This window comes from Rhinolophus sinicus, linkage group LG06, assembly GCF_036562045.2.
Source record: "Rhinolophus sinicus isolate RSC01 linkage group LG06, ASM3656204v1, whole genome shotgun sequence".
NCBI lineage: Eukaryota > Metazoa > Chordata > Mammalia > Chiroptera > Rhinolophidae > Rhinolophus > Rhinolophus sinicus.
The window spans coordinates 21,228,043-21,254,125 of NC_133756.1; the positions used below are offsets into that span (position 1 = coordinate 21,228,043).

Consider the following 26,083-nt stretch of genomic DNA (forward strand, 5'->3'; position numbering starts at 1 on the left):
ACTCTGATCCTCCCCTCTCTAACTCCTTCAGTGGCTCCCTCCCAACTTACAGAGTCCCCACTCCTTAGCCAGGCCATCAAGCTGCCAGCTTCACCCCCTGGCACCAACATTCCATTCACCAGGTTCCAGCCCATCACCATGCCTTGAACAAGCAGGTCTTTCCGCCTCTCTCACTCAAGCACCTCCCTCTCCAGGGATGCTGTCATCTACATCTCCCTGTCAAAATCCTCCTCCACTATTGCCACCTCCTCTCTCGTCTTCCTAGACTGCCTTAGCTGGCAGTTCCGCTCCCACGCCTGCTCTCCGCTGGTTCTCTCGTGGGGGCTCTCCCTCCATGAAGCCCTATCCCTGAGTAAGTCTCTTTGTGTCTGACTTCATGCTGGCCTGGGAGACCCCGAGGGTCCTCAACACCCGCCTGGACGCCAGTACTCACTGCATCCACGTTGCCTTTAATGGCTTCAATCCGCCCTGCAAAGAACAGGAAGATGGCGCCCTGCAAAGACACACATGTGGGTCTGTGTGGACACACGGGGCACATGTGGGCTGGTGGTGTCTGGCAGGAGGTGGGCTTACCTTAGGATAACGCTTCAGGTAGGGCTTCAAGAGTTTCTCTGCCTCCTCAATGTTGACGTTCCCAGTGCCTGAAGGAGGTGGGGAAACAACACAAGTCACCAACACCACTGGTTCCTGTGGTCCTCCCAGCCACCTATCATGGGCTTCTCAGGGACTTTGTTTCCCCCTCTGTGAAATGGGGATAATAATTCTGCTATCTCCAGGGTGATGTGAGGGTTAAATAAGATAGTGCAGGTATCACCCCAAGCCTACCACAGAGCTCAATAACCAAGAACCATGCCCACCAATGCTGTGCTCAGAACCCCAAGGAGCTGCCGATAGCATCCTCACACCCTACAAGATGGGTATGACCATCCCCATTTCACAGATGAGAAAACGGAGGCTGGAACCCAATCAAACTGTGGTCAGCCGGACAGGGCCCAGGACAGTTGATGTGGCTCTGTTGTTTCTGATTTCAGTTCCCCATCCCCAGTCTCAGGGGCCCAAACAGGGTCTGCAGCCCCTCATCCTCTTGCCCTCTGCCTTTAGAACCAACCACCCCAGAAGCCCTCCACACAGGCCCCAGGGGCTCCCCTACCAAGCACAAAAGTGAGGAAGGTGTGGTAGCACAGCAGCAGCATGACGCAGAGCACAGCTCGGAAGCTGTGTCCCGAGGCACCCTCCTCCAGCTGCAGCAGCCCGTAGTCCTGGGGGACAAAGAGGACAGGCTGAGGCCAGCGGGGCCTGGGCTCCCCAGGACCCACCCTGAGACCCAGGGAGGGGCAGGGGCCTAGAGGTCACTGGACAGTTGTGAGGGCAGTGCTGCTGGTGCAGGGCTGGGAGAGCACTGGGCCCCGGGGACCAGTCAGCTGCTCCAAGCTGGGCACCCCTGGGCAAGACGCTGTCCCTGTCCATGCCTCAACCACCTTCCTGGGGGAGGGAACACTGTTGCCAAAGCTCAGGCAAAGGTCTGGGCCCAGGTGTCCCCCCCACTTCTCAACTGCCCCTCCTCCATTCCTCCATTCATTCACCTGTTTGGCCCATGGGTGGGGGGAATGAGGCCCCGAGTAGCCCCAGGTCTGGTGGGGGAAAGTGGAATCACAAAGAGGCAGATAATCCTAACCACAGGCTCAGGCACAAAAGGGGCCATGAGGACTGCAGTCTGGGAAGACTTCCTGGAGGAGATGTCTCCAGAACCTGGATAGGGAGGAGTGAGAGGCCAGACCCCACTTGTGTCCCTGCCTGCAGGTTGCCTCTTGGTCTATCTTCCGGGACCTTCTTGTTCTTTGTAATATATAAATGGGACCTGCCCCATTCCTGCCTCAAACCCTCCATGGCTCTGCTGCTTTCAGGAGAAAGATGGAGCCGGAGCTGCTGCTGAAGTCTCTCTACTCGGGTCTCACCAGCCACACTGTCCCCCATCTCAGCCAGTCTCATACTCTTCCCTTCCATCATCACCCTGAAGTCCTATTTGTGACTCAAGAACCTTCTTAAGAAAACAAAACTGAGAGGGACCTGCGGAGCGTCCGGTCAGTGTTTCTCCAGGCCCAGGCCATGAACCACAGGACACAACCAAGGTTTTAGAAGTCCGCAGACAGGCGTGCGGAAGCCGAGTCCCCAGGCGAGAGTCCTTCCTTCTCAGTTCTCTGTCTGTCCTTCTGACGGTGACCAGGAGAATGCCCCAAGCCTGTGCTGGAGTGCGTTCAGTGTCGCTCTCGCTCTAAGCTCCCTTTCTCACAAAGCGAAACAACCTTGGCAGACCACACAATCTAGCTGGGCTTCGTAAGATTGTGGGGTCTTCATAACATTTATAGTTACAATTATGCTCTTATCATGCCAAATATATAGGTTTTCTGTGTACTATGTTTCCTTTAAATAAATTTAAGTAAAAAATAAGCCACTTTTCAGAAAAATAATGTAGAAATAATAACATAGAGGCCCATGGATATGGCAAAAATCAGGATGGGCCAGAGAAAGTCCAAGTTTGAGAAACACTGACCTGGAGAAAAAAAGAAAAAAAAAAAAGCCCCTTATTTTACCAAAAAGAGGTTCACAGTCCCAGGGACTTGCTCAGAGTCACAGGAAGAAGGGGCCTTCCAGGCCAAAGCTCCTTCCACCACAGCAGGCCTCCTTCACCGGGGAGCCCTCCCTGATCTGCTAGCTGGTATTCAGGTTCCTGCCCTCAGTAAATCTTCAGTAAAGTGAGTCCTCTGCTTTCTGCCCTCAAGGCCTGGTACACAGTTGGGCTTCCCTTGGGCATCTCCCAGACCAAAAGATGGAAAGTCCCAGGGCAAGGGACTTGCTCCAGGTCTTCTGAGGGGAGAAGGACCAGTTTCCTGATACCTGTCAGGCTCAGCGAACATGCCCCCAGGCCACTGCATGGAGCTGCCCTTCACACCCACCCTAACCCCAGAGCCTCCATCCTGTGAGGGACCAGGCAGGGATCAGTGGCCCCATTTGACTGAGAGGAGACTGAGGCCCAGAGAGGTTTGGGCCTAGTCCAGGACCATACACCAAGGGGGCCGAGTCAGGACTCACACCCAGGCGCTGCAGCCTGTCAGCTGAGCTACAGTCTGAGGTTGAGCAGGTCAAGGGCCTCTGAAAGCAAGTGGTTGGTTACCTTGTTTCCTGAAAATCCCACAAACTCCAGCAGCCGCAGGATCCTAGTAGGAAGCATGGACAGCGTCTGCAGGAACAGAGGCAGGTGGGCACATGGATGGGTGGGGGCTGCCACCCCCATTCCCCAAACCCCAGAGTCCTGGGGGTAAACCCAAGGGGTATAGGGTCTGTCCCTGTAATGTCGCCGGGGTTTCCCAGAAAGCCAACTTCCCCATATAGCAAAGCATTACAGTGTGACAGGAGCAGACTGTGTCCAAATCCCAGCTGGGTCACCTTGAAAAAGTTATACATCCTCTCTTTGCCTCTGTTTCCACATCTGTAAAATGGTAATAACAATAGCCCCTACCTCAGAGGTGCACTGTGCAGATGGATCAAATTAATATACGCAAAGCACACAGAAGGGGGCCTGTACATGATAGTTAGCTGTTGTTATTATTACACTGAGTCCCTACTTTGCACCAGGGGCTCTGTCATTACATTTGGTCCTCAGAACAGTGCTGCACAGAGGGATTACTGCCCCTTTTGACACATTGAGAAACAGAGGCACAGATAAGTGACAGGACATGTCCAAGGTCTCACAGCTCTTTAGCGGTGAAGTCAGTTCTTGAACCAAGGATAGTCTGGTTGTAACCTACTCAAACATCTGATGCACTTTGCAGCTTATATTTCTCAGCACTTGGCCCAGGATTACTGCTCACATTTTTCATATGAGGAAACTGGAATCCAGAGTGGGGCAGGGACCTGACTAAAGGCCTGCTCTTTGAAGGGGAGAGAGCACCCCCGAACCTGACACACACACACACACACACTTTAGGAAAGGTATGAAGGCCAGGAGCCTAAATTGTCCATGAGCAGTTCCTCCTCCCAGGAGCAGGCACAGCTCTTTTGAGCCTCCCAGCCTCGGCTCACTGTTCCCTCTGTTTAGAATGACCTTCCCTGCCTGGAAAACTTACCCCATCCTTCAAGATCCAGCGCAAATACCCCTCCTCCCCGCCCCTGCCCCCACCATGAAACTTTCCCTCAACCCCCACCCTCCCAGGAAGGAGCTTGGCTCTCCGTTCCCTTTGGGTCATCAGCTGTTCCAAGGCCTGTCTCCTACCCTGCCACTGGACAGCGTTTAACCACCTTTCTTCAGGGCAGAGAGGGTCCTGATTTACTGTTTGCCAATTTCTGATGCTATAAACACTGCCACCATGGTGGATTTCAAGCTTTCAACTTGACTTTGGAAGAAATGCACAGAAAGGACTCTGGAGCCAGCGCCAGCCCCCACCCTCACCCCAGCTGTGAGCCCCCCAGGCAGGCAACATGTCTGCTTCATCGCTAGGTCCCAGGGCTGGCACAGGGCCAGCACAGTAGCCCAGCAGAGACCATATGTGTGGCAGGAATGTGTAGGGGTGATTAATCTTGAGCCAGACACTGTGGACATGGGGAGGGGCACTCCCACTCACCAGATTGAAGGCTCCCACACCGAGCTTCACCCCTCCTTCAAAGTGACTGTGGTTCTCTCCTTTGAAATATTGTGAGGACTGCACGAGGCTGTCCAGCTCCCTGCAGAGGGACGCAAAGTCCTGTTTCAGTTACAAATTAGGGGCTGGGTCCCATTCCAGCTGGGCCTAGGCTGCCCCCCACTGCCAACTGATCTCAGAACTCCTTAGTGGAGGATTTATAATACTGGAAATCCAGAAAGCTGATATTTAAAGAATTTCTAACTAGACCTCCCACTATAATAATGGGAGTACATTCGTTACTCCTAAACTTTAGCTATATCAGCCCTGGCATATCTATGTTGTCCAACATCTAGGATTTGCTCGTGCTCTGCATTCTGTCTAGAACAGTTTCTCAACTTCAGCACCACTGACCTTTTAGGCGGGATAATTCTTTGTTGTGGGGGCTGTCCTGTGCATCGTAGGATGTTTAGCAGCAGCCCTGGCCACTACTCACTAGGTGCCAGGAGTAACCTTCCCCAAATTGTGACAACTAAAACGTGTCCAGAGATTACCAAATGTCTCATGGGGGGCAAAACTACCCCTAGTTGAGAACCACTGGGCTAATTCTAACACCCCCTCTTTCAGGAAGTCTTCCTGGAATCTGCTAGTTGGAATCCAACCCTCTTTCTCCTGGTCACCAACTGTACAGAGCTCATAACCCAGCCTGCCTGGGGCAGAACAGAGGCTTTAGAAATGTGCCTACCTTCTTCCCAGGCCATGAGCATCCTGAGGGCTTTCATTCAGCAAACTGAGGCTTCTGTGTGCCAGCGTTTGGAGGACAGCAGGGAGCAAAGCCACCAAGCCGCTGCCCTCATAACTCTCCCACTCTAGTGAACAGACCCTATCAAGGCACTGTGAAGGAGAGGAGGGCCTCAAAGGAAAAGAACTCTGGGGCCTGATTAAGCCTCCCCTGGGTTCAGGGAAGGCTTCTCTGAGCAGCTGACATTTGAGTGGAAAACAGAGAGATGAGAGGGATGAGCCTGGCACAGAAAGTGTGTTCCTGGCAGAGGGAACAGCATGTCCAAAGGGCCCGAGGTAGGAATGAGCTTAGCATGTTTGAAGAACTGAGGGAAGGCCTAAATGTCTGGAGCAGAGTGGGGTGGGAGCTGTGGCAAGGAGGGCAGGGGGAACTCTCAGGAATGACTTGGCAGGGACTTTATTCGAAGAAGCAGAGGAGCCTCGGGAGTTGGCAGGGGGGTGAGTTGACAAGGTTTGGCTGGTGGGGAGACTGGACAGGCCAGAACACTTGTCTGGTTTCCAGCAAGGGCCCACAAAGTATGTGGTGCCCACATACTGCATGGAGTGTTACACCCCAGCAATACCTTGAAATCAGACTCGCAAGACCTCTGCAGGGAAATAGTCACATTAAATGAGGAAAATAAAGATGACAAATAATCTCAAATTAATTCAGGTCAACTTTTAATGGAAAATGATATTTAATGCCAAACTTGTGGGTGGGAACTGGGCCTGCAGGGCTTTTTGATTTTGAAAATGTAGATGTTTGTGATCCCATGGTGGGTAAAAGTACTCTGCCTGAGTCTTCATTCTTTCATCCATAAACATGGCCTATTCCTGGTCCAGTGCTGACATGGCACAAAATAATCTGGCCCTTGGTGAGCTCCCATCATAGGGAGAGGTGTGTGTGTGTGTGTGTGTTTGTGTACCATCCCTGCTTACTGGAGAAGTAAGGGAAGGCTTCACGGGGAAAGTGACATTTGGAATGGGCTTTAACGGATGTATAATTCTGCTGCTGCTGCTCTTAAAATGATTGCTCCTATATCCTTCCACCTGGCACTAGCAGACCAAGCTGTTTTTGCAGAATCTGTGTCTTATGTTCCCCTAGCTCAGAGTCGGGCACAGTGTAAGCCTTCAGGGGAAGCAACAGAGACACCCAGAAAACCAGAGGAATAATATTCCAGAAAACTGAGCTTCTGAGGGTACAGAAATCTGCCCAAAGTCAAACGGCATTCTAGCCTCCAGAGCGTGCTCTCTGCCTCCCACAAAGCAGCCTTACAGGTACAGGGTAGTAGGTGCGGTGCCCCAGGCTCCCCGGGCCAGCCCCACTCACTTGTAGGTCTGGTAGCTGTTTCGAACTTTGATGCCGCCCTTGATAAAGCTCACCATGTTCTCATCCTGCAGGAAGGAGAGATGCAAAGAGCTGGGCCTGGGTGGGTAGCCAGAGGCTCCAGAAGGGTCATACAAGTCTCTGGGCCCTGCCTTCCCCTTCCTGGGTCCAGCTCTATCAGAGACCCTGGGCGATGGGGTCAGAGGTCAGTCAAACCAGGCCTCCCTACCCCTGGGAGTTGCTTACTAAAACCTCCCAAATGCCCAGGGCTTGACCACACCCCCTTTACCAGCCTCCAGATACGAATACTATGTGCCTGGAGAAAGGCCTGGAGGAGATGCCCCCGTGGTTCACTGGGCCTCCTCTAGGTGGAGGAACCGTGGGAAAGGAAGAGGGACGCTCATTTTCAGATTGCTTGTGCTTTTTACAACAAGCTGATATTGATCACATTTGTAATTTAAAGCACCAGTACCTACAGCCCGCCCAGCAGCTCCACTCCCAGGTGTACACCTGAGAGCAATGGACGAACATGGGCTGCGGAAGTCACCTTGAAGAATGTTCATGGCACCACAGTTCATAGCTGCTGAGAACCAGAAACAACCCAAATGCCCTTCAGCAGGAGAATGAATAAACAAACTGGTATATTCACAGAAGGGAATATTATACAGCCATATAAGATCGGGTGAAGGAAGCCAGTCCCACCCAGCTTGAGGCCTTAAGAAGCTTCAAGCCAACTAAACCATAACTGTATGGTGTTCAGACATCAATAGGAAGATGAGAAAATTGTTTTTAAAAAATAGGGTGGGGGACGACAAACATAAAACTTTAACTAGTGGTTTCCCCTGTGGAGGGAGGCAGGGAACAGGCTGGGGAGGGGCCCAGAGGGCGAGAAGACTTGCTAGCATTGTTCTGTTCTCTAGTTGGGTGGTGGTGGTGGTGGTGGGGTGTTCGTGAGCATTTGTTTATTATGTGTAATACTAGAATAAACAAATAAAAGGCCAGTCATGGTGCAATTATTACAGTAATCCTAAGGAAAGATTAGGATTAATCCAATTCTAATCACCAGAGGTCTGAAAAGATAGAAAAATAGCTAACAAAAATAAACAGTACCCCAACAATAAAATTTATATATGTTCCTCTACCCCAATACTCATATTTACATGATGATTATATGAGATAATTATAACCCAGGCATTTTGGTAAAATCATGAGGGGATGATTTTCATAATTACCACTGTGTGGTAAGAAGCATAGGCTCTTACTCAGCCAGATTTGGATTCAAATCCCAGCTCTGCCATTTGCTAATAATGTGACCCTGGGAAAGTGGCTCTTCCCCTTGAATCCTCCCCTTTGCAGGCCTGTGAGGGGAAGATTAAGTAATATATGTAAATGTATGTAAAAACAAGCATGCATTGTGTGTAAGGTATGTAAAAACTACATACCTATAATATATGCATATTCATAGGTGCTACAAATCAACTTTTTGAATGAATCAGTTAAACTTATTTGTTGAATAAATCAAGTGTAAAGCAGGCTTTAGGACAATGTCTGTCATCCCATGAGCAGGAAAACAGCAGTCGCAAGGTAGAAGTGCATCCCGGTTGTGGATGGGAACACATGTGCTCACATGTGCCCATCACCTCTGCCACTGAGCCTGGCCAGGGCCAGGATTGTGGGGGTGACTGAGCCTGAGTCCTCGCCTGAATCACGAGGGGGCTGATGGCAGCTGCTATAGACCCTCTGGCGTGGACGTAGTTCTCCATCTTCTGAAGTCCCCAGGCTGCTTGTGTAAGTAGAGGGTCCCTACCTGCAGGAAGGTCAGGGCTGCTCTCTGCAGCAGGCATTCTGCATAGCAGACCTCAGCATGGATTTCCTCTGCAGGGAGAAAACCAAAACCTTGTGGCCTCCTGGGACTCTGGGCAGGAGGCGTGGGCCAAATCCTCCCACCCCTACTTTCCCAAAAGCCAAGGGAGCCTGAGTCAGCACCCTCCCCATCCCTATCCACCCCATCACCCAGCTCTGGTTCTTTCATAGCACTCACCACTGTCCCAAATTAGTCTACGTTTCTCCCGCTTGTTCCCCCATGCCCACCCCACCACTCAGAGTGGCAGCACAGGGCCCTCAGCCTGCTCTCTTTTTCCCCAAGCACCACTCTGGTGGCTGCACACCAATGCCCCTACATTGCCGAGCAAGGAGCAGGCACTGGGTCGAACTGATGAGTGAAGAAAATCCTGATCTCGGGAAGCTGTGGGAGTAAGGGAAGGGGACCTAATCGGCCTGGAGTCAGGGAAGACTTCTAGAAGAAAGGACATTTGAATTGAAAAAGGAATGACAGGATGAGACAGGAATAGCTTCCTAGGCAGAGGCCCAGGAAAACCAAACAACTCAGAGGTTTGGGGACCCCTGAGCCACACGTGGTTAAAATAGAATAAGGTGGGGAGAGATTGAGGGGGGAGGGAACGATGACGGGAGGCAGAGAGCCTTCAACACTGGTGGGAGGTTACAGATTTGGTCCTATGAGCAGCAGGGGGTCATGGAGGGTATGAAGAAGGGAGTGACAGCTTCATATGCACTGTTTCTTACTGGAAACTTCCAGGGCTCTCAAGGTGGGGAAGGCCATTTGCCCCTGCACTGAAGAGCCTGAAATTGCTCATGGTTGGCTGCTGCTATCGCCAGGACAACCACATGTGGTCATGGCACAAAAATGCCACATAGGCTCTGGCAGCCCAGACCATCTCTTCCACTGCTTTTAGCTGTCTCATCCCAGTGTGTCAGCTTCTAAAACCACATTCCCTCTGGGGCACACGAGATCTCTATGATAATTAAACCAGTAGACTTAACTGCACAATGCCTGAGCAACAAAGCACACAGACCTTGTGACAGAATTTTCTTTCCTGGACTTCCAGGTTCTTAGCAGGTAGAGCCATCCGGTAAGTGAGTCTCCCCCTTCATGTGAGAGCCACTCCTCAAAAGGCCCCAGGTTTGACCCATGTGTCCTGGCATCCAGGCCAGGGCTCAGCCCCCTCGGTGACGACGAGGTGGAGGACAACTTGCCCTTCCCATCCCACCCTGGGCCTGGACCAGGGCTGCCTGGGGCCAGCAGAGTTGAGAGGACATCCTGGGGGGCCGCACCTTCCGTGAATTGGTCCATCGTGGGGCGGTGCACCAGATTACTGAAGGAATCTGTTACAGAGGACTTCTTCCGGTGCCTAAAGAGGACAAAGAGGCCTTGGATCATGCAATGAAGGTGAGTGAGGGGCCCAGGTGGGCTCTGACATCTTCTGCCCCTCCCACAGGACTCCACACACAATGAGCTCCTGGCAACTCCCCCAAATCCAGGGCTTTCTCACACCTTTGCCCCTGCTGTTGCCTCTGCTTGGAGCCCTCTCCCCTCCTCCCTCTGCTCCTAGTCATCCTTCAGGACCCAGCTCTGGCATCACTTCCTCCAGGAAGCCTTTCCAGCTCCTCCAGCTGGACCCCCATGACCCTTTGAGCTTCCCTGAATCACGCTGGGATGTCACTATCTGTGCCTGTGTCTCCAACCAGGCAGTGCAGGCATCAGAGGGGCCAGATCTGATGATCCCCTGGGTGGCCAGTATCCAGCATAGGGCCTAGCCTTGGCCAAGCACGTGTGTGCCCAACGAATGATGGCCACCTGTACATAGTTGGGGTCTACTGGTTCATTGATTCAAGCAGTTAGCATGTACTGAACACCAATTACACACTAGGTCTTGTAACTGGTGCCTTCATTCAGCCCCAACAATAACCCTATCAAAAACCACATCCATTTTATAGATGTGAAAAGTCAAGTCCCAAGAGGGACTTGCCCAAGGTCAATGAGTTATTAAATGACAGAGCCAGTATTCATCTCCTCCCAATCAGGCCTCACACCTGGGAGCCTTTCATTGAGTGGCTCAGACAACAAGGTTCCTGAGGCAGTGCTGACAGGGACAGCTCTTAGCACTTGGGGACATGTCCTCGTAGCCAAAAGGAGCAGCACTCTTAATGGCGTTTTTAGGCATTGGAGCAGGCCAGGGTGACAGAACGTTGGGCCTCACGACCCCTCATCCCTGCCCACCCTGTGGCCCTGACCTCTGACACAGCAACTGCGCCTCCTTCATCATGTTGCCAGCAAGCAGGATGTCCTGAGGGTCAAAGGTCATCATGGCCTGCATCTCCAGGATGGTGGCATACGTCAGCGAGTGGTACATGCTCTCCTTGGTTCTGCCAGAGAGGACATAAGAGTGCCAACTCTTAAAACTCCAGAGGTAACTGGCCGTGTCAATCACCCACCATCCCCTCTCCCATTCTGCATGGGGGGGAAATGGAAGTCCACGGAGGGTAAGAAACTTGCTCAAGGTCTAAAGACCTCAGATGCCAGCTGACTGGCCCTAAGTGATTTTCCAAATGTGAGCCTCAGTTTCTTTTCTGTTCTGTAGAGTTAGCAGCAGCAAGGCTGCTGTGAAGACTCAAAAACGGGGTTAGCAATGTTGGCCTGAGGCCAGGGCCTGTCTCTCATCTTCTGCCTCACCTCCTACAGGTGGAGCCCAAGTCCTGTCTGTGGGATTTCTTCTGTCCTCAGGCCCCACCACTGGGCTCCTCCCATCCTTGTTCCCTGGACCTCCTTACTGGCCTCTCACCTCTTGCCTCTCCCCATTCCATCAGCTGATCATGTTGCTCTTGGGTTAAAACTCTCTGGTTAACCCCTCCCGTAGCTTCCACATCCTGTGAGGTAAGGCTTGGGTCCAGGGCTCCACACAACACAGGCCCTGCCCACCTCTCCAGCTCAGCCCTCTGTTTCTGCCCTGTGATCTGGTCACATTCAAGACTGAACCACACATGCTCTCCTCAAGAAAATCCCATACATTCCCTCCTGCAGGTCTTTGCCCATGCTGTTCCCTCAGCTTGAAATACCCTTCCCTTACCGCCTCATCTTCTGACTCATCTGTCAAGGTCTTCAAATGCCTCAAGGGCCACTGAGGATCCAGGGCTCTCTCCCCAGGGAGCCTGGGTCTATAACTGCTCACAATGAATGTATAACCGCAGAGGCTCTGCCTTCTCCCCAGACTGTGGGCACCTCAGGGACAGAGCTTGTGTGGGACTCACCTCTGCCCTCAGCACCAATGTGATGGGACCAAGCAAGCCTGCCTCTTCTCCAGCCGCCCTGCTTCTCCACAGTCCCAGACCTATCAACTAAAGGGCGTTTTGGGGCTGGGGGACATTTAGTCTAACACAGGGAGAGAGCAGCAGGCAAGGAGGGATGGGAACAATGCCAGTCCTTCTCTGTGCTTGGGGAAGTCATAGCATATCTAGGCCTTGATTTCTGCTTTTGCAAAATGGGAACAATAATGCTGGCCTGACCACATCTGCGTGGAGCTAGCTCGGCAGTACTTTTGCCTGACACACAGTAGGTGCTGCAGTGGTTTCATTCCCTTCCCTACACCCCCTCGTTAATTATTTATGAATCTTCTCAGTGCCAGGCTTATGCTGACAACTTGAGGGCAAAGAAAGATGACTAAGCTTTATAGACTGTTCTATTGTATAATCACATGACTTTACCCATTTTCCTGCCTTTCTCATTCATGAAACACCTCTATAAATTAAGTTGCTTTTTAACTTCTGGGTGACCCTCAGGTGATATTATCCTTGCTCGTCAAAGGTTTTTGAAGGAAAATAATGGTTGGTTCATCTTTCACCAGCCACGGTAGATGTCAGGACACCTCCCAGGTCTTTGCTAGAATTGCTTAATCTGAGAGCAGTGGCTTGTGGGAAGGAGGCCACAGCCTGCAGTGGGGGCAGAACTCAGGCTTCAGATTCTCTCAGACACAGACTGGAATCTTGGCTTTGCTAGTTACCAGCTGTGTGATCCTAGTAAGTCTTGTAGTCTCTCTGAGCCTCAATTTTCTCTGTAAAATGCATACCATAACCATTCTCTCCTAAAACTTTGGGTGGCTTAAATAATCTAGGGCCATATCACTGATGCTCAATAAATGTGAGTCCCTCCATGTCCTGCCAGGGTCAAGGGTCATTGCCCTCAAGAAAAGCTTTGTCCTTGGGGACAGGTTTCTCTGGTAGCACAGAAATCCATGCCTCCCCACATAATCACCTCCCACCAGGCCTCTCTAACTCTCAAGCCCTTGCCTTTTTCTTCTTCTCTCCCCTAATCCCTGCCTCCCAGGCCTGAGTCCCGGACTCAGCCCCACCCCCTCAGCCTGTTCCTGGGCCGGGAATGAGGAACAGCCTCCGCAGGGCAGCTGGCAGGCAAAGTGGAATTTCTAGTCTGAGTCCCAAGGCCACGACATGCTCCTGAGGGCTGAGAATCCTGGCCCCTCCCAGCCCACCACCTGGAAGCTCTTTATGGACTGGGATTTGGGGTTCAGAGGTATGACAACCCCTTTGAGCTCAGACACTCCAAGATTAGTTTGCACTCTACAAAGTTCTTGTGTGCACATACAGCATCCAGTCCCCTCACTTCTGAGCTAGACTCAGCTCTGGAACATGATGCCCATGGGGATCTCACTTTGTGGGCCCAGACCGGCTGTCAAGATGGGGGATGAGGGACACTGGAAGAACCCTCAGAAGAGCTGGTATTGGGACCAGGGACTCCTTGGCCACGTGGAGGTCAGCTAAGCCCAGGGGCCTCCAGCCCTACCCCCCTCTACCAGCAGCCAAGGCGCAGGTCCTTGTCAGCTACTTGTCAGCCATCCTTGTCCCCACCATCTGGGCCCCCTGACTCTGACCCAACCCCCACCGATCCTTCCTGGGGGATCCGCCCCCCCTCCCAATCCCAGCCTAAGAGCCCACTTCTGAAGACCTCTCTGGGTGAGTCTGCTCTAGGCTAGAAGGCAGAGGCAGTCCCCCTGCCTCCAAGCCTCTTCTTCCTTACGGAAGCCCCCCAACCCCACTTCCTGGTCCTCTTAGACCCCACCTCACTGCCTTCCTCTCCAGCCAAAGTACCTTCTAGGGGCTTATATCCCCAGTCCACCTTCCTGAGAGGCTGTTGTAAGACTCATCATGATCACCACACCCTGGGACCCCCACCCCACCCGAAGCTGGGCCACTGATCCCCAGGCAGGAGAACAATGGGTCAGTCAAGTCTAGAGAAATTGAACAGGTCAGGCTTGGAGACTTGGAGAAAGAGGTCCCCTGCCTCAAAATTTGCTTCTCCTGGGTGGGGGGTGGGGGTGGGGGAACAACATAGGCGGAGGACAACTGAGAGCTGAAAAGAGGGGATTAAGGGTAAGCAGGCAGTAGACGTAATTAGACCCCTGGCACCTCACCCCCACCCCAATCCCAGAATGCAGGAGGCAGCCACGGGATCTCTGTCCAGGCCAAAGAATGGAGGAGTCTTCTCTGGAGAAGCTGACATCTGGGGCCAGCTCTCAGGCAGGACATCCCAAAGCGGATGACACCACTACAAGACAACTTGCCCAGACTTTCCAGTCGGCCTTTGCGTGAACTCGCTCCTAAATATGACCATACAGATAGCCAGAGACCAGCAGGCATTCAGGAAAGCCCCCCACACACACACAAGAAGAGGATTCCCTTCATTAAATAGAAATAGGGAACCTAGAGAAAGCTGAGATTACGCAGGAAAAGAATAAAACATTTTTAAAAGAGATAATATTCTGTGATAATAATAACAACAGTAGGTACTTATTAGAGTGCTTGCTACATGTCAGGCCCTCTCATATTCCAAATAGAGATATAAAGGACAGAGTGCGCCCATAAACCAAGAATAAGATGTTTTAGGGGGAAAAGAACATTCAGAGAACAATGAGGAACACTACGAAATTAATCATTTGATTACAGAAATAAAGAAAAGTCAATAGAAGGACTTAATGATGAAATTGAGGAGATCTTCCAAAAATCAAAGGAAAAAAAGATTAAAAATTGCAAATTGTGGGCAAGGGCAGATCAAATATCTGACTTAAAGACAATCGGGAAAGGGAAACAGAACGTGGAGGGATCATATGAGAGAATTTCCTACAACTGAAAGACAGAGTCTCAAATAAAATGGACCAAATAAAAAAGATCTACAGTCCAGCACATCATAGTGAAATTTCAGACTTACAGGAATAAGAGAAGATTTTAAACATTTGTGGAGGGGAAATAAAGATCACATGGAAAGATAGCAGAATGAGGGGTCTCAAGGTCACAGCAGATGCTAGCAAACAGAATACCATGCCTTCAAAATTCTGAGGGGAGAAAATTATATTTATGCAACTCTCTTAGGAAATTTTTAGAGGACATGCTCTAGTAAAATGAGGGAGAATACAAGAGAGAAAAAGTCAGGATCAAGCAAAGAGGAGAGAAGGAAAGGGAATTCCAGGAGACAGCTGAGAGATGGCTGTAGACACATCTGTCCTCCTGGGACTGGTTTCCAGGAAAAGGAGGAACTGAGCGTTCACCTGCTATTTCTGAGCATTTAGGGAAAAACTCATAATAGCATGATCTGATGGAGTGGTTACAAAGAGTTCAGGATAAATATATAGCAAATTAGGCAAATGAAAAAAAAGACAATTATTAAGTCCAGAAAGGAAACGTAACCTTACAATGTATTACTTGCCTCTGCAAGGAGCATTAATTACATAGTTATAATAATATAGACATTATTGATTTAGCCAAATATTGTGATACGATGATAAGAATAGGATGAGGGAAGGGAGATGAGGTAGGGGTATAAGAAAGCTAAATTCTTGTCTACCAATAGATGATGTTTAAAAGTAAAAAGTTTTAAAAAAAGAGTGAATTTGATGGTATCTGAATTTTATCTCAATTTAATTTGTTTTTGAAAAACTGAAAAAAGTGATAAGTGAAGAAAGAAGGGTATAAGCATTAATATTTAGAAATAAGGTGGTAAACACTAGAAGAAATGGCTAAATGTCCATCATTATTACCCTAAAAAGTTTGAGTAAAGGTAACTCAAGTGGTTAGTGCTTTGGGGAAAAGTAAAGAAAAGGGGCTATGTGACAGCTTATGGGGGAGATACTCCCAGTGGATTCAGTGGAAACAAGAAATCAAAGTGGAAGAGGCCACAAGAGCCTATGGGAAAGGAAGTCACAGTGACCTTGGGGAGGACATGGCTGTTCTCAGATGTGGAATGTGGAGGCCCTTTTATGGGACTCTCGAGGGTCATAGCGACCCAGAAGGCTGAAGGCATTCAGTTACATGGGGATCCTCTCACATAAGACCTCTGGCTCTCCACGACCCAACACCCACATTCCTACAATCACATGTGCATGCGTGTACACACACACGCACCCCAAACCCAACCTGGGCTTAAGCCTCACCTGGGTTTGAGGTAGCTGAGTGCTTCTGAGAACTGGTTGGTGAGGAAGAGGTCCAGAGCGGTCATACACTGGTCCAGGGCCTCATGGAGGCTGCTCACAGGAGTCCTGATGAGAGAGACATGGGGTGTGATGCGGGAGCCCTCAACCCCACTCCCGGCTGGAACAGAGCCTCACACGGCACACTTGACGTCCCGGGTGGGCCTTGGATGCCTGTCATGAGCTCCTCCAGGCTGCCCACACTGTACTGGGACACAAGGACAATTTGGACCCACCTTTAAGTGTTCCTAAAGGTGGGAAGAGAGCAGAATGGGGTATCATCTGAGATCTGGTAGAGGAGATTGGGGTGGGGCCAAGGACAGGGGGGCAAGGGAGCCTCAGGAATAAATTTGTCTTACCCCTCACAAAGGTAAAGGGAGTGTTTGTGGCCCTTCTGACCCATTGGGCTTTCCACCCACTAAATCCCACTTCAGTCCTTTTCTTCCTCCTTCTCTAGGCCTTCCCCTGCCCTCCTCGGGCCTGCACTCTAGAACCCCAGAAACACTGTCACAATGGGCTGTAGCGGGCAGCAGGCCTGTAAGAGCTGCCCAGGGCCTTTTATACTCAAGGGTCACCTTCCCAATGGCATCACTAGTATACTCCAGTCCTTACATTTCTCTCTAGCTCTTATCACCTTCTGACATATATGTTTTACTCATTTTTGTGTTTGTTGTCTGTCTCCTACCACTAATATAGAAGCTTCCTGAGGGCAGGAATCTTTGGTTTATTTAGTGCTGTATCCCCAGCATCTAGTATCTGGTAAAAAGTGAGTTTTTAAAAAATATCTGTTAAGTGAGTAATGAATGAATGAATGATCTAAGGCTAGGAGAGCAAATCTCTGAACTTTTTGGGCCTCAGCTACCCCATCTGAAAATAAGAGATGAAACTAGGAGATCCCAAAAGTCCTTTCTGATGATCTCGAGAATGCTTGTTTTTAAGAGGTCTCTTTTGAGTAAGACAAGGTTCAAAACAGGCCTTGATGATCTCGCTGAAAGGAGATCCTTTTCCCTAAAAGTTAAGAGAAAGTCCCTTCTCCACTAAGTAAACTCATACACATAATTTAAGGCGCAGGTCTAATGTTCCCTCTTCTGTGATGTATCAGCAGATCTTCCCAAGCAAACTGAAATGTGTCTACTTCAAAACTGAACTCTTGTTCATAGTCCCAAATCTGTTCTTCCCCAGCCTTTGCCACCTTAAATAAATCTCAAGCCAGAAATCTGATCGTCATCCTTGACACATCCCTCCCTGGCCTCCCTCATCTACTTTATCACTAAGCCCTATCAATTCTACATCCTGAATGTCTCTTAACCCACCTCCTTCTATGGCCTCCAGAATAGCCACTATCATCTTTCTCCAGGTCTGATGGAAGACCACCCCTTTCACTCCCGCTTCCTCCTACCTGTTCTCCTTCTCTCTCTCTGTTAGACCATTTCATGCTGTATTTCATGTCTCTTTGCCACTTCTTTGACTCTGTCTGTTAGAGTCTGAGTAAATTCTTTAGATCTTTCATTTCACTAATTCTCTTTAGGAGTGTCTGATCTGTTACTTATCCTGTCGACTGAATTTTTCATTTCAATGATTACATTTTTCATCTCCAGAAATTCCACTTGGTTCTTTTTCAAATCTGCTTGGCCATTTGGGGCAGTATTTTCTTCCCTGCTTATTGTTTCAAGTCCACCTTTGATTTCTTTCCACACTTTAAACACAATTATTTTTATTCTATATATCATAATTCCAGCATCGAAGACTCTCAGAGAAGCTAATTCTGCTATTTCTTGCTTTGGTGTCTATTGCTCACAGTGACTTGCTTCCTTGTGTGTTTTGTAATTTGATCATAAGCTCCTATTTGACAGATCCCTTTGGGGTGAGTACACATTCCTCCAGGGAGAATTTTCATTCACTTTGGCCAGGTTTCCTGAGCAACTACCACCCTGAGACTACTTACACAATGTTTTTAGTTTAGTATTTCCAGGACCACACAGGTAGTGTGTATTCAAACTCAAAATTTGTGTGAGGACAATATTTATAATTTTCTAGGGAGCCTTTTTGTCCCCACCAGAACTGTTGTCTCCCTTTGTGGATGGGTGGATACTTTTTTCTGGTCAATGCCCCTATTTGCTGAGGATACCCTTTGAAGGTCCGAGATTCATATGGTAGGGGTTGGGAGGCTAAGTTCCAACTCCTCACACTGTGGTTGGGTTGGCCCTGGACCCTATTTCCCATTCTTTGAGTAGCTGTTAAAACTCAAGGTTCTGGGGTTCTGGAATTTGTAAATACACCCAGGTTGCTATGGCTTTATGTCCTTTACCAGCCTGATTTCAGCTCCCTCTTTATTCTTGGCTTGAGAAGATTTCTGTTACTTCTGTGGGAACTCGGGAATATATTTTAAAGGATGTCTGTTGTAACCCATTCAGCCTCTAGGTAGTTTTTTTAATGTTGGGAATGTTATTTTCTCTAATCTGTCCCTTTCATAACAGACAAATTTAACTTTTTTAAACCCCAAAGTGACCAGGTCACACTTTTGGGCTTGAAATTCTTCACTGCCTTCTCATTACTCATAGGATAAAGACCCAGTGCCTTTCCATAGCCAAAAAGGCCCTACTAGCAGCAGCCCCTCACTCTCTTCATGGGGCACAGCCAGTATCTTCCTTGGGGCCCAGGCCTTCGCCTAGGGACTGGTCAGTCCACCTATCTCAGTTGGTGAAATCAGTGAACAGGCGGTGAGCACATATGGGCCTGGGTGTTAGACTGGCATTCTCTCCTTAAGACCTTGCTAAGGCCTGTGAAGTGGGATTATTACCGTCACCACAGATGAGGAGACTGAGGCATAGAGGAGAGGTGACTTGGCCAAGGTCACAGGCCCAAGCATTGGTTCTACCCCAAGTTTCTGCTTGAGCCAGTGCCCACCAGCTTAGCCCCAGGGAGTCAAGTCCATTGTCCTGGCTTACATCCATCTCTAAACAGTTCTAGAGCCAAGAGCCTGCCTCCCATTTTTGCACACACCCTACCACCAACACCACCTTCACCCCCCCCCAAGGAAGAGCTTCTGCATGTTTGAACTATCTGGAGAGAAAGAGGCACAGACAGATGGACAGACGACATATTACCTCCTTGGCAGCCCCAGCACCTCTTCTGCTTAATTGTAGTGAGGTGGGTCTGAGGTTACCTCTCCAGCCTGGGAGCTACTTTGGGGAGGCCCTAGGGCTGATTTCTCTCCTGCCCCACCCCCACCCCTACCCCTACCAAAAAACCACTAATCTCCAGCTCCAGCCAGGCGTGGGGACACAGAGTAGATCCAGACCTGGGCCTGCCCCTGAGGAGCTCACGCTCTACAGGAGGAACAGATGCAGCCAGAGGCAGAGACAGCCAGGGCCATCAGGGCTACCATCGTAGGAATGAATCACTGGGGGCTAAGGAGGCCCGGAAGTGAGGGTGGGGCAATCAAGGAAATTTTCTGGAAAAGATGGCACTGACTTGAGGACAAGATGGAGAAAGAAGTCTAAGCAGGGGAAAGAGTGTGAGCGAAGGGCTGAAAACATGATTCCACAGTGAGGAGGAGGCACAGCCATTGGGCACAGCAGGATGGCAGAGGCTCTGCAAGGCCTGCTCAGTGGAGGGGTCCTGAGGGGTTGGTGGCTGGCTGGGGAGCTCAGGAAGGCTGGGGACATGGGCCCCATTTGACTTAACAACCAACCCCTCATCACCATGAAAATACCACTTCAAGTTATCTAAATTGATGACTAATTATTTCACTCAATCATCCCACCAGACGTGAGAGGCAGCCACTCTTATCTGCATTTGACAGACAAGGAAGTGAAGATAGGAACCTAGTCTGCTCCTCCCAGGAGCCTAGAAGACAGAAATGATTTCTGCAAAAGCAACCTCATCAAACCTTCCTCTCCTGGCTACAGCTGAGGTCCCCACTTCTGCACAGATTGTCCCCATGCTTTCAAGGTCTTTCTGCTCCAGGACACCCTGCCTGGCCCAGGCCAATATATCCCTGAGCTCCCAAGTGGTGATGGGAGCCTCTCCACTGTGCCTTGGGAAAACAAAGGATTGGAGGGGGGCACTAAGCTGGATGGAGCATGAAGCAGGGCTGGTAACCAATGCCAGGAGCTTTGGCATAGTTGGGAAGGGTGCCTTGAGGCCAAAGTGAAAAGGGAACTGGAGGGGTGGCTGGGTTAGCTCCATTGGTTAGAGCATGATACTCGAGCCCCACATGGGCCAGTGTGAGCTGCGCCCTCCACAACTAGATTGAAACAACTACTTGACTTGGAGCTAATGGGTCCTGGAAAACCACACTTAAAGTAAATAAAAGTTTAAAAAAAAAAAAAGAAAAGAAAAGAAAAGAAAGGAAAGGAAAGGAAAGGAAAGAAAAAGAAAGGAAAGGCGGCGGTAAGAAAAGATGATATAGGAACATTTGTGACAACATGGATGGATCTTGAGAGAGTAATGCTGAGCGAAACAAGTCAGACAGAAAAAGCAGAGAACCATGTGATTTCGCTGATATGTGGTATATAAACCAAAAGCAACAAAAGAACAAGACAAACAAATGAGAAACAGAAACTCATAGACACAGACAATGGTTTGGTGGTTGCCAGAGGGTAAGGGGGGCGGGGGGTGGGGGGTGGGAGATGAGGGTAAGGGGGATCGAATATATGGTGATGGAAGGAGAACTGACTCTGGGTGATGAACACACAATGGGATTTATAGATGATGTAATACAGAATTGTACACCTGAAATCTATGTAATTTTACTAACAATTGTCACCCCAATAAATTTAATAAAATAAAATAAAAATAAAAAAAAGAAAGGAAAGGAAAAGAAAGGAAAAGAAAAGAAAAGAAAAGAAAAGAAAAGAAAAGAAAAGAAAAGAAAAGAAAAGAAAAGAAAAGAAAAGAAAAGGAAACTGGAGGCTGAGAGGGAATGTCGGGCAGCCTGGTGCTTTAATTCTCCTCCCTGTTTTAATCTGCCTGGAAGCTGCTACCCTTTTGCCTGATGGGCAGGGCTGAGAGGAGCTGGGGGACCCTCATTCCCCGCTGGGGACAGAAAACCAGGCTGTGCTGACCCTAGTCAGGGTGAAGTGTGTGGGGGACAGGTGAGGTGCGTGGGGGACAGTGGATGCAGGGCAAGGACGTCACTTAGGGTGCGACTGGAGTCAGAGCTGGCTTTCACTCTCTGTTCCACCATTCAGTGGGAACTTTGGCTCAGAGAGTGAGGCAATGTACATATGAGGACCTGTCACTTCCAAAGTGACTTTTCTTAATTGCAAATATGATTGTGACTCTATTTCCAAAAAATTCACCTTGGCTGTGGCATGGAGTGAGGTGGCATGACCTAGTACAGCATGGCCTTCAAGAGTTTTGAAAGTAGATATCCCTGGACTCAAGCTGCAGGTCAGCAATTACTTGCTAGAGAAACCTAGGAAGGTTCTTTAACCTCTTTGAGCCTCAGTTTCTTCATCAATGAAATGGGACTTACAATGAAATGGGAGGTAGGGAACAGCCCTACCTCCCAGGGTTGCTGTGAAGAACAACTGAGACAATGTAAAGCACAATAAGAAGTACTCAGGAAATGTTAGTGATTGTGTTTTTTTCCCTAACATTATGTAGTTCCATCATCTCTTTTATCAAGCAGCATTGCTTTTATAATGAAACTAAGTAACCTTAAAATATTGATTGTCCATATCATATGACCCAGCGATTCTACTCTTATGAATCAACTTAGAAGAACACTCACATATGTGCAAAGGACAATCATATGAGAATATTCATTATCTGAATAGCAAGACACTGGCAACCACCTCAATGTCCATCAAGAGGCTTGATAAACAAATAAATAAATGGGGGTCTCTATATCGGTTAGCATAGTATACACATCAGGGCAAGTGGGGACCAGAGCTGCAAGGATCTAGAAGGCTGAATCTCAGAAACCTGAAGCTGAATGAGAAAAAGCAAGCTGCAGAATGAATAATGCTGTATGATTCCATGTGCATCAAAATTTTAAAGTATGAACAAACTACATATTTTTTTAGACTTACACACACTCAGCAAAATAAAAACAATTAGAAAAATGATAAAATCAAAATTCAGGATGATGATTATCTCTGTAGAGGGAAGTGGAGAGAGGGTCCACCGAGGCTCCATTCAACAGTCTCTGCCATGGTTTGTCTCTTAAAAAGAATAATATGGAAAAAAAAGGGGCCATAATGTTAATATCTGAAAAAGCTGGATGGCAAGGGCATAGAGTTCATTTTATTGTTTGCTATATTTTTCTGAAGGTTTGAAATATCTAATGATTTTCAAAGTGGTCGAGATTTAAACCTTGGTTTGTTCACCACTGACCCTCATACACAGGGCAGGGCCCAGAGCAAGCCTCAGGTGTGTTTGTTGAGTGACTGAATGAGTGTCTATGGGAAAGATGGTACTGCATTGCCCCTGCTCTGCTCAGACCCCAACAGGATGGCACTGACCAGGGGCAGGGGCAGAGGCAGGTGGACCCGTGCAGCCTCAAAGAAAAGTGGGACCTGGAGGGCATGCTGGGGGGCAGGTATGGTTTAGTATGAGGAAAACCCACCAGTGCTAGAAGAGTGAGCTCACTGCCCTGGAAGCGCCAGAGGAGCCTGGAGTCACAGAGAGGACTCAGGCTAGGATGTGAGTGTGCAAGGAAGAGGGACGAATGTAGCTTCCAGCCTGGGAGTTCAGGATTCTTTGATAGGTACCTTGCTCTGCCTGCCTTCTGATCTGGAAACCACTTTTCTGGGCCCGAAGGTGTGGTACTCAATCATTACTGGGCAGAAGAGACTTAAGCAGGCTCCAGATTTACAAAGACGAGCCAAGAGTAGGAAGGGAACAGTCAGCCAGCCTCCCTATATTTTCCAAAGGAGGGACCAGAAGTCTAGGAAGGATAAAGGACTTAGCCAAAGTCATACAACAAAAATAGTCAAGACAAGACTCACCAGACAAACCTTTTGCAGGCCAGGGTGTCCCCCAGCCACCCAACTTCCAAGCCTTCAGCCTGGAATGCACACAGACCTTGTGGAGGTCTCCAGCTGACACCTGGCACCAGCCTTGTCACCTCCCTGTTCATATGGTAGCCCTGAGGCCCTTGGCAAATATTGTCCCTGGTGGTGAGGCTCCAGGAAGGGCTGGCACCCATCCCAGCTCACCTGGGCAGGATCTCCACCCTGCAACGTCCCAGCAGTCCAGGCTCCCAGCAGCCACCCCTTCCCCACTGGGGCCTAGGAAAGGCAAAAAGTTAATCCACCTCTCCCAGCAGCTGTCACTGCTACAGGGGCAGTGTAGAGGTCCTACCGGGTTCCTCTGTGGGGTTAGGGTGGGAGTGGACAGGAAAGCCACGTTGAAAGTGACAACACCCACCTTTATTACCCGGTTCCCGCTGTGCCCAACGGGCCCTGCCGGTTCATTTCTAAGCCTTTTAACTCCTCCAAATATCCCTGACGATGAGGCAGTGTGACCTGCGAGTGGAGGCTCTGATATAAGAAGAGCTGGGTTCAAATCCCAGGCCCACCTCTCACCTCCTGGGTGACCTAAAACAAGTCACATAAGAGCTATGCCTCAGTTTCCTCATCTGTAATGGAGGTGATAATAACAGAGTCCACTCACAAGTAAACGCCACGAGGGGAGGAAGGCGGCTCTGAAGCTAGTGATGACCAGTTAACTACAGATTCATGAGAAAGTTGGGACCCAGAGGGGAGTGACCACCCAGGGTCGCCAGCGCCTCCACTCTCCTGGAGCCACAGGCGAGCAGACCGGGTGGGGGTGGGGATGCTATGCCGCCCCAACAGGGGGCTAAAAGCCGCAGTGCGGGCCGCCGGGGAGGCCCTCCCGGACCCAGCCCGCGTCCCCTGGGCCATCCCAGCCGCGCACTTACCCGGCAGGCAGGGCGCCCGGGGCGCCGGCCGTGGTCATCGCGGAAGGGGGCGGGCAGCGTGCCCCCGCCGGACGCCAGCTGCGGCCCAGGTGCTGCCGCCAGAACCCGAGCCCGTCGCTATGCAGCGGAGCCGCGGACGCGGCTGCCGGGGAGGAGCGCGCCGAGGGCGGGGATGGCGGCGGGGCTGGGCCAGGCCTCGGGCTGCCCACCAGCGCAGTGGGGCCAAGGCTGCCGCCCTCCTGAGGATTGCGCCCCCACCCTCGGTTCGGACAGGTGAGAGCGCCGGGCACCCACGGCCTGCCCGGCCCATGCCCGCGTACCCTCTGTGCGCAGTCCCGGGGACCAAGCGCTTGCTCCTTCCTCACACAGCCCCACCTCTTTGGGGTCAGAAAGTTCTCCTAGACCTGAGATCCATCTCCCTGTCACTCTCCTCTGCTCCACACTCCAGCCTCACAGCGGCCCCCACCTGAGCCCTTCGTCATCCTACTGCATTCATTGGTGGGGGGCATTCAGGCAGAGAAAGTCCGGGCCTACAGAGTCAGGCTTGGATTTTAATCCCACCCACTTGCCACTGCGTGACTGTGTTTAAGGAGACAAGAAAGCAGAAAATAAAGCAGTTTAACACTCACTGCTGGCCAGCAGGTCACAGTTACCTTCTCAAATAATCCCCATAACTGTCATTTTACAGATGGGGAAACTGAGGCATGGAGTGCATGTGACTTGCTTAAGGCCACTCACCAAGTTGTGATTGGAACCCAGCCCTCCTGACTACAAAGCTCACACTCTTGCCTCCTGCCCCCCTTGGGACGCTCTCCCCTGAATACCCAGTGATTACATCGGAGATCACCCATACCACTCCCCAGATGCCCACTGTGTGCCCAGTCCTGAGGTTCATGTCTAGAGCCAGGGTTGAAACCAACCTGGTCTCCTGGCAGAAAGAACCACTGGCCCATGAGGAGTTAACCAGGCACCACCCCCAGGCCCCAGATGCTCTTTACCATGACTCATCAGAGCACATGGCAGCCATTAGAGCTGCCCCTTCACAAAGGCAGGGGACAGAAGGAGGGGGGACTCCAGTGCCCATGGATCAGCCCTGAGCTCCAGGATATGAGAAGAGGAAATAAGAGGAGCTTGCAGAAGCAGCCACAGGGAGAAGAGGGCTTGGACTAGGTCCCGGGTTAGCCAGGCAGATTGGACCTGGTGGCAGAGAGGAGAGGTTTAGGGGCTTACTGCTTAAATCTAAACAGGCTACCTGGAAAGGTAGTGAGTTCTTATCCTGCCCATATGTGAGCAGAGCCAGATGCTCATCCCACCTGTCATGCAAGGTGTCATGCAGGGTCTCTGGTCCCGCTCCCTACATAGGAACGCAGGACATGGTGAGGCCAAAAAGGAACACCCACGGAGCCACAGATACGGGAGTCATACCACTATATTCTTGCTGGCGGCTGGGTTGGAGACACAGGAAGCAGGAGCCACACGATCCGCAACCTGCCATCCGCTTCTCTGTCTGCCAACCAACCTCACTTGCTAGGTGCAAGCCACCGTGCTAACTGCAATCCGCACTTGCTAGCTCAGCCACCATCTTCTTGCTAGCCCCCATTTGCTGCTAAGGTAGCCACGGCAGTTATATTAGTGGCCAATGGCTCACTGGTTACAGCTGACAGCCAACTAGCCACAGCTGATGGCCATCCAATCACAGTTGATGGCCATTTACTACCCGAGTAAGCACCTTTCCATGTGAGGGCGAGAGCCTGGAAACTGCACTCCTGGCTCTGTCCCCACACCACCTCTGGGATTCTCAGACACAGGCACAGAAAAGATAATTAACTACAAGGAGCAGGCTAGAAAGACATCTACCATCAGCTATAGAAATCCAGCTAAGGAAGAGTGCTACATAGACTGGAGAGGTCTGGGGGGCTTCGTGGAAAAGGTGAGCACAGAGTTGAGCCTTAAAGTTTATATTATTTATACACAATGAAGTCGTGGAAAGCATGCACCATATAGGAGAAATGAAAGCATGCAGGTGGGCAAAAGCACACTGATGACAGCTGGAGTTTACAAAGCTGGTGTAAAGAGGAGCCTGGGTGATGAGGCTGGGGTGCCCTATCACACGCCATGCGCTTTCAAATTTCCAGGC

At 50.2% G+C, this 26,083-nt stretch overlaps 1 protein-coding gene across 4 annotated transcripts in view; it reads right to left on the reverse strand.

Annotated features, from left to right (window-relative positions):
• TTC39A (tetratricopeptide repeat domain 39A) overlaps positions 1–26,083 on the reverse strand; it is a 48,321-nt gene that overhangs the window by 12,101 nt on the left and 10,137 nt on the right. The window contains exons 1-11 of one of the 4 annotated variants that reach the window (XM_019742882.2): positions 23,947–24,260; positions 16,017–16,121; positions 10,816–10,947; positions 9,856–9,932; positions 8,531–8,598; positions 6,727–6,791; positions 4,620–4,719; positions 3,173–3,238; positions 1,151–1,259; positions 574–641; positions 434–493 (exon numbers count right to left, since the gene is read on the reverse strand). In XM_019742882.2, the coding sequence (XP_019598441.1) occupies positions 434–493; positions 574–641; positions 1,151–1,259; positions 3,173–3,238; positions 4,620–4,719; positions 6,727–6,791; positions 8,531–8,598; positions 9,856–9,932; positions 10,816–10,947; positions 16,017–16,121; positions 23,947–23,984 (888 nt within the window). In that variant the 5' untranslated portion in view covers positions 23,985–24,260. The other 3 variants (XM_074334707.1, XM_074334709.1, XM_074334708.1) reach the window with 3 other exon arrangements.